This window comes from Brassica napus, chromosome C7 (genome assembly GCF_020379485.1).
Source record: "Brassica napus cultivar Da-Ae chromosome C7, Da-Ae, whole genome shotgun sequence".
NCBI lineage: Eukaryota > Viridiplantae > Streptophyta > Magnoliopsida > Brassicales > Brassicaceae > Brassica > Brassica napus.
Window position 1 is genome coordinate 25,875,757 of NC_063450.1, and position 12,211 is coordinate 25,887,967.

At 31.7% G+C, this 12,211-nt stretch overlaps 1 protein-coding gene across 3 annotated transcripts; it reads left to right on the top strand.

Annotated features, from left to right (window-relative positions):
- The first annotated feature begins 6,915 nt into the window (after positions 1–6,915).
- On the top strand, positions 6,916–8,719 carry BNAC07G13760D (outer mitochondrial transmembrane helix translocase). Of its 3 annotated transcripts, XM_048762717.1 has the most exons (6): positions 6,921–7,087; positions 7,159–7,262; positions 7,335–7,579; positions 7,654–7,899; positions 7,971–8,052; positions 8,155–8,719. In XM_048762717.1, the coding sequence occupies exons 3-6, from the start codon at positions 7,565–7,567 to the stop codon at positions 8,520–8,522; spliced, it is 711 nt and encodes a 236-aa protein (XP_048618674.1). In that variant the 5' UTR covers positions 6,921–7,087; positions 7,159–7,262; positions 7,335–7,564; the 3' UTR covers positions 8,523–8,719. The 3 variants fall into 3 exon arrangements, with proteins under 3 accessions (XP_022561284.2, XP_013666529.2, XP_048618674.1); XM_022705563.2 differs by having other exon boundaries at positions 6,916–7,262; positions 7,723–7,899; XM_013811075.3 differs by having other exon boundaries at positions 6,917–7,262; positions 7,631–7,899.
- The last annotated feature ends 3,492 nt before the right edge of the window (positions 8,720–12,211 follow it).

Below are 12,211 nucleotides of genomic sequence, written 5' to 3' on the forward strand. Positions count from 1 at the left end.
TATATATTTTATCCATGTTATATAAATATGAATTATGAATGTGCAAAAACAATTATTCTCCAACAAAATATAGGCACATGTATTTCTTGTATCGATTCGCTTTGATTTTTTTTTTTGGTTCTAGAATATAAGATTTATTCGAGAATTTACAAATTTTGGTTTGATTTCAGTTTAGCTATTTCGGTTTTCGATTCAGTTTGGGTAACATGGTTAGGAACCGGCTAATATCCGAGATAATTTTGGATCTAATTTGGTTCCGGTTATTCGGTTGATTCGGGTTAAATAGTAAAAAAAGGTTTCAGTTTAAATATCATATTTCCAGGTTTTGAATAAACCTCGGATAACTTAAAATATGTTGGATAAAAAATATTTGGGTAATTTGTTTTACAAATAGTATTTTAGAAACATTTGTTTAAAAAAAAAAATCTAAACATAGTTAATTTTTATAATTATATATTATATTATAAAAATATATTCATTCAGTTATCAGTTTCAGTTTCATTTTGGGTTTTCGCTTCTATAGATATAGGATTTGCTGAGGTAATTGATAGGATCCTTAACCCAAACTGAACATGGTTCTTTGGTTCGGTTTTTTTATTTCAGATAAATGTGCCTATATCTATATACGATGGTGAACCACAACATGAGATGAATACATAATTAATTAAGGATTAGTTATGATCTAATTTTTTTTTAAAAAATATGTGCAGTCAATGCCAAGAAAATGTGTTAGCCCACTGTCGATATACACTCGGGCGGTACGTCACATATACTATAGTTTGATTGTTACTTTGTGTTTCTTAAAAATTTGGGTGGTACATCACATAACTATAATTTAATTGTTACTTGTGTTTCTTAAAAGGAAAAATCGCATTTTAAACACTGAAAGTGACACTTTCTAACACTTTAAACACTAAAGTTTTTTGGCTAGCACTTTAAACCTTCAAATTGACATTTTTATCATAACAAACCTCAAACAACGTTTTCCTATTCATAAGCGACCGATACTGTTCATTTTACTGATTAAAATGATGAGGTGACGTTTTTAAAAAATAATTAATAAAAATACATAAAAATTTGAATAAAATTAAAAACAAATTGTGAAAAATTGTGAAAATTGTATACAAAAATTAAAATAAAATTCAAAAAATAAAAAGTTGGAAAAAAAAAAATTCGAACTTAAAAATAAAATATCAAAAAATATAAAAATTCAAAAATAAGATCTAAAATTAAAATGTCAAACTTAAAAAACTAAAATTAAATTTAAAAATTCTATAAATTCAAAAATATTAAAAAATAATAATTTTTTTATTTATTTATTTGTATTTATATATCTAGGGTATAAGAGTCTTTTGCATCTTTAATGAAATATTTTGGCCATTTTCCTTCTTTGAAAATTTTTTTGGGGCAAAAACTCTAAATAATCTAATTGAGAAAATTATTAGCCCCGCGTGTGGCCATCATCAATTAACATGGGTGAAATCGGTGCCCCCCCCCCGGGATGCTCTCCGCAGAGGTGTACTTAAATGCTAGTTGGGCTACATAAGGTGTTCGGATACCAGAGGTATAAAAAAATGGTTTTTTATGGTAGCAAGTTTGAATTTTTTGTTTAAATATTTACAATTTTTTTTTAAGTTTGAATTTTTAATTTTAGATCTTATTTTTCAATTTTTATAATTTTTAAAATTTATTTTAGTTTTTAAATTTGACATTTTAATTTTAGATCTTATTTTCAATTTTTCTAATTTTTTAATTTTTATTTTAGTTTTTAAATTTGACATTTTAATTTTAGATTTTATTTTCAATTTTTATAATTTTTAATATTTTATTTTATTTTTAATTTTGAAATTTTAATTTTTATATTTTTGAAATTTAGATTTTTTGAATTTTGTTTTAGTTTTTTCACAATTTTTTCTAATTTTATTCGAATTTTTATGTATTTTTATTAATTACATTTTTAAAAAAAAACCGGCATCTCATCATTTTAACCTGTAAAACAAATAGTATCGGTCGTCTATTTTCTAAGGATTTTTGAGAAGTTTTAATTTTTAGAAAAAGCATTTTTTTAGTAATAAAATCAATTTTAAATTCCATTAAATTAGGTTTGTTATGATAAAAATGTCACTTTGAAGGTTTAAAGTGCAAGCCGAAAAACTTCAGTGTTTAAAATACTAGAAAGTGACACTCTCAGTGTTTAAAATGCGATTTTCCCTTTCTTAAAAATATGTGTACCAAATTATTTGTGTAATTTCTGTGCTCTAAGTTGGCAATTACACCATTTTTCTAGTGATTTGCATCACATACCTGATATTTGAATTAAAAACAATTAGAAAAATATCATTAAAATGGATTTACAAAATGTATGTTTTGTTAACAACTTAACAGGTGTGATAGGTGAAGCCAGTTATGCGTCATATTAGTTTTTCACTTCAGCCAAGGTTTTATGCTTTTTGTAGCAGCTTAAATTAGCAACATCAGCTATGTAAAACCCAAGGCATAAACCCATACATCAAACCATTATTCATTGATCACGCTTGCTCACCACACAATGGTACCAGTTCACCCACTTCTATCTTCCAGTTGATGTTGTTGAAAAGCCTTCAAACATATGCTCCTCTTAGGGTACATGGTGAAGTACGATAACTTCCCAGTTTCCATACAATAATAATTATTGTTACAATAATATTTATTGTTACATTAATACTAATTTAACTAATTTTTCCCTGAGCTAGATGTAATTTATGAGCGACAGTCTAATGTTACTACTACATACAACATTACTGTATACATTTCCCGAGGAATCTGATATAATATTCTGCCTCCATTTAAAGTAAAGGGGAGAACCGCAAAACCCTTCAAGAAGCTCCAAATTCTCTATTATAGTCAAAGTAAGATTGAGAGCTTCCAATTGATTCACATGTTCAAAAGCCTCAAGCCAGAACTTCTCACCCAGACTGGGACCCCAATTCACTGATCAACGGTGAGAATGTCTTGGCGGAGCAAATGAGAACACGCTGATGTTGTCATGTTGAGTCTGTTGAACCAGCTCATGTTGTTTTAAATCACATTAATCAGACGGGTATATAATCCCAAATCAGCCAGAGACAAAAAGATCAAGTGATTTCCTCTTAAAATATTATTTTGTTAATGCAATTAAGTTGATTGATTTTTACCTGATCTTTCATGGACGGGAAGATATTTACATATCTAATCATATATTCTAACATAACCTTAAGGTTTCATCTCCTGCTCCGTTTGCATTCGTTTTCCATCAGGAGATACCGCAAGCAACATAAGTCAGTATGTGTAACCTGTCAGAGTTGCAATCTGAACAAACAAAAAAGGAGGCAGGTTCAGTAACCACATATACTTAATTATGCAGAGTAATATACAGAGAAAAAAGTCAGAGTGTTTATTACTTTGGAGATGGTTAGGTATTTCCAATATGTTATTTGGTGTTGGGAGCATCCGATGCGTGCTAACCAGCTTGTTTACGTTGTTATGTGATCGTAAAAATAAATTTGAATTATTGATTACACTATACTTTTTTTATGAGCAGATACTTGGATAGAAACCAATGACAAAACAAAAAAAAACGCCTAGTATGACATCACAAATAGAAGCATAGACATTTTTGGAATGGTGAATAAATTAGTATAACATTAGCAAATGATGACAAACTATTTGAAAAATATATTACGTCATAGTTATCAGTGAATATGTCATACTAAAGAGAGAAATGGTAACCTCTTAGACATTTTGTGTTATCAGTCGTGACCAAAAGCACGGTGGGAATGTTTTCATAGGATTTGAATTTCTTGCAGAAGTCTGTTACAGTCTGGTCCCAAAAGTAGAGCTTCATCACAGGTCCACTGCAAAAGATTAACATTAGCGGGGTTAAGAGAAGTACAGAGAGGTGGTGACTAAAAAATAAGAAAACACGTACTCATGTGATTGCACTTGAACCAAAAGACGCAGCAGGTTGCTATTTCCACTTCGTCAATGATGAGATGCTCAATGAAATTCTGTCCATTGACCAGCTTCATGTGGCCAACAATATCTATTACATTGTTCAGGAAGAGTATAAGTTAAATGGCTCCAAAATAAAAAAAATCTAATATTTTATCACCACCTGAAATTGAACACACATTCAATTAACGTTGACAACAAATTCCATTACGACTAAGCTACGCTTGGATGATCAACGTAAGCCCAGGTCGAAGGTTAATAAGTTTTTCTACTAAACTTTACAAACCCAATATTCATTCATTGACAGGCTGCTCTTCCAAGAGTTACTTCAGAAAATGATTAAAATAGTATAAAGAGAAACCAAAACTCTAAAAATTTGAACTAATAACATTATTTTAGAAAGAATCAAGATTTCTGTATTGAACTAATTTCTATATTTTAAATGCAGGAACAAAAGCTAAAGACTACATCCAATCATAAAACAATGTAACTCAGAGATGATATGAAATATTAGAGAGCTTACCGTGAAGGTCACCTTTGAGGTCACAATTAGTTTCAAAATTCTCATATGAATGGAACCGGAACTGGTCTTCGTCAAAAGGAACTGTCCTCAAGAACCGACATGACATAGTAGTATGAGAAAGAAACGGTTACACTATGATCAGCAACACAATATACCGGTTTGCTTTTGAATCCGTAGAAGGTGAAGAGTCTGTAAACTGATCCTTGTTTCATGTCAGGTAAATATTTATGAAAACGTCCTGATGGAATGAATCCTTGAATAACAGTTCCCTGTAGACGATGTGAAGAACAACATGGACGATGATGTGTTTATTATGTGTTGTTAAAAGAGATTAAAAAAGACAACGATAATTAAAATAAAATCAGGGGAAACTAAATTTGTGAGGAGCATTTCCAGACCAGTAAGGGTTCTTTTTGTTGGGTTTCGAGCCTCCCAGAAATGGATCAGACGATAGCGTAACTGGGTTTCATGGGGACCTGGTGGGATATCTTTGAAGAACAAAACTTGGCGGAGGAGACATGGACTTGCTGTTTGGTTTCATGGCCATCGCTTGAGCTTGATTTGAGCAAGGAAAGGAAAAACAGTATATAAAGGATGAGATAGAGAGGGATGGGAAACGAATTCATAAAGAGAGAAGTTTAGAAAAATATTGATTGATAATAGGTGATTGCGGTAACGGAGGTTGCAAGAAGCCGAAGCAAAGATGACGAAGTCACTGAAGGTGAATCGATCAAAGCTGCAATCGAATCGGAGGTTAGGGTTACTCAAGTGGGTTCGTTTTGGGCCAGAACAAAAATAATTTCAGGCCACATGAAGAAGCCCATCATTATTCATCTTATGTTATGAGTAAATGACGTTTCGAAAAACTTGTCCCTGATTGGTTGATTTATTTTTAGGACGTGGACATGCTCTCCATTGAATATTAAGAGTTTTTAGTATTCTAAGATATCTAAATATAATTTAATTTTGTAATTAAAATTTATTGTGAAAACCAATTCAACCATTTATAAAAAAACATGTGTAGAATTTTATGTACAATAGAATTTTTAGGAAGAGATGATGTTATATTCTCTCTCCCACTTTTTTATTTTTTATTAATATACTTGGTAAAAAGTAATGGTGAGAGATCAGAGTTGCTCTAAGACTATCTCTAATAGTTTACTCTATTTTAGACATTCTATTATTTTCACTCTAAAATAGAGTATTGAATTATACTCCAATGGTACTCGATTTTAAAGTGGAAAATAGAGTAATGAACAAAAAAAAAACTTATTATATATATAGAGTAAACTCATTTTTCACTCTATTATAGAGTGAAAAATAGAGTACCATTGTAACATTTTTGCTCTAAACTCTATTTTATTTTAGAGTGAAAAATATAGTGGGATTGGAGATGCCCTAATGGCACTTCCAATGAGGGTTCTAGCTTAAGAGTTTTAAAAATACATAATTGTGTATGTATATATTATATTTGTTATATAATTGCGAGGTTCTAAGTTTTACAGGAAACTCAACCGAAAGTATCTTTGTGAGGTACTTTGGATTGAGTTTCCCGTAAAACATAGAATCCCGTAATTACATACACATATATAATATATACATACATAATTATGTATTTTTAGAACCCCTAAACTAGAACCTCTATTGGGAGTGCTCTAAGAGCATCTTTATCCTGGTATTTTAGTGGGGTTTTTAGTGCCATGGGCCCCACTAAAATGATAAAACCGTCCTTTGTGTTTGCCAAATAAGAACCGTTCTTTGTTTGATTCTTGCACTGTTTGCGGGTCCCACTGACACGTGGCGGCCCGCGATTGGTTAGTCTTTTAATTTTTTTTTTCAGACAAAAAACAAAAAAATAAAAAAATAAAAAAAATAAGAACCCCACTTTTGAGTTTGTGGGATAAAGATGCTCTAAGACCATAAACAAATGGTTTCTTGCCTTAATTTCTGAGAAAATAAAATAATTAGATAATACAAAAGAAGAAAGAGAAAATAGAAAAGATGTGAGTAGTCCCTCGGAGAATAGACGTCCAATAATTCTTGAGAGATTAACATGCCATGTGTCTTTCTTTAGTTAATACACCATTTAAAAAATAACAAAACTAAATAAAATGAAAATAATAATATAATAAATGCTAGAGACTTATTTTAAGAATTGATCCACAAATCATCTTTATATATAAAAAAAAGGTTTTATCCCTGGTGAAGCCACCTAGAATTTCAGGTCACAAAGTCGGCTCTTGTGAGTGCGACACGTTTCCCTCTCCCTCATACTTTGCGTTTCATTAAGTCATATATTTCGTGTGTTTGAGCTTATTTCGTTTAGTATAATTCGATGTGTTTTTGGGCCCTGTATACCGGTTGGGCTTATGGTTTGATGTGGAGACAGCCTGATAGCCTTGCAGAGTCAACCCTAATTGTGTTTTCACAAAACATGAAACTTTACGGTTAGTCTCGCCTCTTTGTTCTGCTGCGACTTCTGAGTTCTGACCACCAAGAAGTGATCGTCTGCGTTCTCTGTCACCTTCAATGGTGTTTCGAGAGGTTGTTTGACTCAAATCAATCTTCAGTCGCGTCTCTTTGACTTCGCTTTTGGTAACTGAAACGCTCAGAGATACAGATTCTTCCCCTTTATGGCCTTCTTAACTCCATAGACCGATGTGCAGACAAAGAGACGCGACTGACATTGAATGCAAACAAAGAGACGTGACTGACATTGAATGCTACAAGCTATTCCTCTGCAAGGCGGTGTATCAACAACTATATAAAGGTTAGTCTTCTTCACTTCAACATCAGCCTCTCAATCCGTGAAAACACCAAAATTAATCTATTTTCTGGCTAGAATCACTATACCGCCTACTGATGGAGGAAGAGTTGGTAGCTAACCAAGAGGTGTTCAGGAGGAGAAAGCCTAGGAAGATAGATCTAAGTTCTATGATATCCGTCGTACACCGATGATCGTTGGTAACTTGAGGAGTTGATTGATGAGAATTATGCAATTGCACCGTCATATGTTGGGCCTCAGTATCACGTATGGATATTGTCTTTCGATTAAGATCAGCTCGAACCTAGATGCTCGATCTTAAGGTATGTTTATTTGGGTTTTAAAGACTATATCTTTGTTGTGATTGTGGTAAGTCTTGCAATGGATTTTGTACTAGGTTCTATCAGTTATTGTGATTTTACAAGATGAGGTGGATCTGATGGTGTATGTGATGAAAATTGAGAAGGCTCCTTTGGATTCTTATGCTGACATTGGAGGTATAGAAGCTCAGAGTCATGAGATTAAGGAAGCTGTTGAGTTGCCTTTAACTCATCCTCAGTTGTATGCACATATTGGTATTAAGCCATCCAAGGGTGTGATTTTTTATGGTGAGCGAGGAACTGGGAAGACAGTAATTGCTAAGGTTTGTCTTCCTACCTACTGCTTTTTAAGTGGTATTGTCCCAACCCTTTGAATAAGCGGAAACCACATCAGATGACTGAACCATGGAAGCTTGAGGATGGTCAACCACCATGCCATCTTCAAATGGAGTTACAAAACAGAGACATATTCTCAGGTATTGATTGCTTAAACCTCTTCCTTCTTCATTAATTTCTATTAGCTGATGATTTTATATTTTTGGGAAGTTATATTTTATTTGAACACTTGGTGTTGCAAGGATTTCCCACTACAAGGACCTTGACGTTAGGAGGTGCAACTGCATTAAGAGCTTTGCCTTGCTCAGCAACTATCTGTCTGTCCAGTGATGTCCAACACGACATGATGTTCTATTACAAGGCCTCAAGATTTTTCACCAATCAGAAGAGCTCATTCCACATCTTGGAACACTTCATAAGGATATGTTCCTATATCAACTTCTCTCAGCCAAGGGACACGCAATCCTCGAGTTCCATTGCAATACCATCGAGAGCTTGGGTTGATCTCTCTGTTCCAAGAAGTTTCAAAAAAATGGTTTGGTCTGGTCCAAATACTGCATCAGAAGCAAGTTACACCCGGGAAACCAAGTTCATAAGACCATATTATTAGTAAGTAATCATATCATATGTAACAGTAATGGAAAAGGAGTAACGTACTCTGATGAGCAACACCTCTCTCACTGTGATTTAAAAAGGACAAGGGTTCATGACAGATTTGATAACTCTATTCATTCTTTTCTTTAATGTAATAAATTCCTCACACTTGGATTTTTTTTTCCCATATAAGCCATAACATTTTAACATTTATTTTAATATATATATATATATTTTTTTTTGTAACTTAACATTTATTTTAATATTTTATTTATATCTACATATTAAATAACTGAAATAAATCTATATAAAGAAACACAGTTTTCATCATTTCTAACAACTAATAGATTTAATTCCACTAATATAATTATAATTAAATATTTAAAAATATATTCTATTTTAAAATAGCTTTATGAATGTCATCATCCTCCGCATGTATACCATATCACTATAATATTTATTTTACATAATTTATATATATATATATTTATGTATCTATTTGAAAAATAAATCAAATGTTTTTCATTGTTTTAATAATGTAATATATGTGAATAAATTGGAAAAAAAATACTCATTTTCATTTTACTATAGATCATATATTTAAAATATTTATTAAAATAATATAGTAAATAAATTTTACTTATACTAATATATTTACTTTCTAATATTTTAAGTTTAAAAACTTCTTATTTAAAAGAATAAATCTGATTAGATAAATATTATATAATCCAAAATTATAATGAAAATAGCGTGTTATATATAAATAATTTATTTTAAATGAAATCAGAATATATAATAAAAAATCAAAAAGCTTTCTCCTTAAGGTTCTCACACTCTAATGACAAAGCGGCCGTTCACGTCAAGAATCATTAGTTAATATATAATAAGTTAATTATATATAATAAAGTGTAAGAATTATACTATGCTAATTTCGAGTACCATTTATATTTATAACTCTAATCATGAGTTACTTATGTGATTTATTTTCTTTTCAAACATCATAATAATATATTTAAGAATCAAACAAACATGTATAATTTTAAATAGTAATGATCACTTTAAATTTTTTTATGTAGTCTAAACTTTGCACTACTTATTAGTTATTACTTATCACTTCACTAAACTCATCGACTAATTTTTAAAAACTAATTTTAACTATTACATTAGTTAAATTAAAAAAAAATTAAAAACAAAATAGTAATTTATGTAAAACTTTTAATAATTAACAAGTTTACACTTTTAAAACAAATAGTCAACTAAATACATAAATTGTTTTAATAAAAAAAAATATTAAAATTCATTTTAGTTTCAGTTAAGAATAAGTTAAACATTTTAAGTATTTATATTATTTGTTATGTGTTAACCCGACCATAGGACGGACCTGCCCTATTATGTCTAATTAAGAGCATCTTCATCGGTAAGAGTTGGATCACAGTCTCTTATATATAATAATAATATAAAGTTGTATTTTGGTTTATGTATTTTAATTAAACTAAAATACATAAAAAAAAAACTAAAACAAATAATAGAAAGACATTTGTCAAAAGAGTCTCTCAAATTGTTCTATGCGTCTGTCATGTCATACTAAAGATGTATGTCTCTGTCCAATTCTCATCTCTATAAACTTTTTCAGATACCATCCACTGTGGAGGGCCTTTAGTATTATTATTAGGAGTTTCGTAACCAAAAATTTTCACCAAAAATAATAATTTTTATTAAAAAAATTGTCAAGTTTTAGAAATATATACCACTATATAAATAATTTTAAAAATAAATCTCTCAAAGTTTTAAGATATTTTTAATTAAAAATATTATTATTATTGTAAGAGATTTTAGTCGAACGACTTTTGATGAAGATGCCCTCATTTTTCTAAATAAAGCATTTTTTTAAGCTTTGATGCAAAATGTGTCAGAATGAACTAAATGGTTTAACGGTTGTCATTTTCCGGGGTTTTCTCTCTCCTTTTCGTCTTCTATTCTCTCTGTAGGATCTTTCACAGAAGGAAAGATGATGAGATGAAACTCCAAGCCGGTGTTTTTCCGGCAGGCTCTTGGCTCTGACGGCGCGTCATCTCCTCGATGCGGTCGTTGGCTTTTGGCTCGGAGACCAAGCCATCTTCTTCGGCGTTGGTCTGTCGGCTCTTGGCTCCGGTGACGGTCGCTCTTACTCTTGTGACGTTGCTGGTTTACTACCGGTTATCTCCGGGTTCTGTTCGATCTTCGCTTGCGTGTTCTTCTCGATTCCATTGAACCCGATCTCATCAGGCGATTGTTCTTTGTGATCGTTGGTTGTTCGATTGAAGTAGTTTGAAACGAAGAAACTTTGGTTTGGATTCTGGATCGCTTGGTGGCTTTGCTTGGAGTTGATTGTCGATCAGGGTTGATTGGCTTTTCTATGTTGGAGCTCAAGCGTTATAATTGATGGTTTTGTGGCTCTTCAATTGCAAATAGTTTGTTGGTTTCCGTCGTTCTATTTCCGGTGTATTCCGGTCAGGGTCGGCCCTGGGCCAAACCTAATGAAACATTCGTCTTGGTCCCCCAAATTTTTGAAAATTTTTATATGTAAATAGATTTCTAATTTGTAAAAAAAAAATTTTAGGCCTCCAAATTTTTGAAGTCTTTACTAAATGGTCTTGGACCTCCAGATTCACACGGCCGGCCCTGATTCCGGTCAACGGAGATGTGAACTCCGGCAACTACTTTCACGTTGGTGGGGAGATTGACTCTCAGCTTGTCACGCGTCCGTCTAGTTCAACACGTGTTTGGAGATCATCCTTTTTCTTTGGGCCTTTTTATGTTCTGGGTTTTTGTGAGCTCATTTTTTGTTGGTTGTTTATATCGACTAGGTTTTGAGTCTCTACTTGTTTATTTCTTTTTGTGATGGGTTTTAAGCTTTTAATAATAAAAAGGAAAAAAAAAGAACTAGATGGTTTAATATTCAGGACTAATGTTTCCATAATTAACATGAAAACCGAACTGAAAGCTGAGGATTCGATCTGAATAAGAGCTTAAAGATGAATTAACAACAATGGTAGAAAATAATCTGTAGGGTCTTTTGTGGAAAGCGGTTAGTCGGTTCATCCATTCCAAGATGCTGTCACAGTCAAAGCTCAAATCGGAACTTATTATTGAAGATGGGGAGACACACAGACTTACCTTAAGGTAAGACTGAAGAGATGTACCATTTAGTAAGAGTCAGAGAAGTTGACACGGACATCAACTTAGAAACCATTGTAATTAGATTGTGACGTCTGTAGAGAGATAATGGCGATGAGCTTGGGCATCTCAATGGACTTGTTTCACGTAACCCCCAACTAGCAACCCAGGGATAATTGATCACCACATCATCAGGATAACGTTTTGAAGATCGATCAAAAAGTTTGTTATTACCTACTTTAGCTTGACTCAGGGCATGATTGATTTCCAGGGTTATAGGCGTTTTGTGACGATCACTCAGACCGATTCAAACCGCTATAAATCTCTTAAATTCAAAAGGTGGTTCTAGCTAGCATTTGCGGTTGCGGTTAAATATTTTATTTTTATTTTTAAACAATATAAATACAAAAAGAAATAATAAAATAAGAGAAATACTAAAATATAGCTATTACATTTTAATTTATATTATAAAATTTTAAAAATAAAAATGTTTTTTATAATTTTTAAAAATTTAAAATTATAAGTTTCTTAAAATAATTTTTATATTTA

Bases quoted from the DNA above. Each gene is read 5' to 3' on its own strand.
- BNAC07G13760D (XM_048762717.1), top strand. The intron at 7,900-7,970 runs GTTTGTCTTCCT...AAACCACATCAG, and splicing joins GGAAGACAGTAATTGCTAAG to ATGACTGAACCATGGAAGCT. The intron at 8,053-8,154 runs GTATTGATTGCT...TGGTGTTGCAAG, and splicing joins AAACAGAGACATATTCTCAG to GATTTCCCACTACAAGGACC.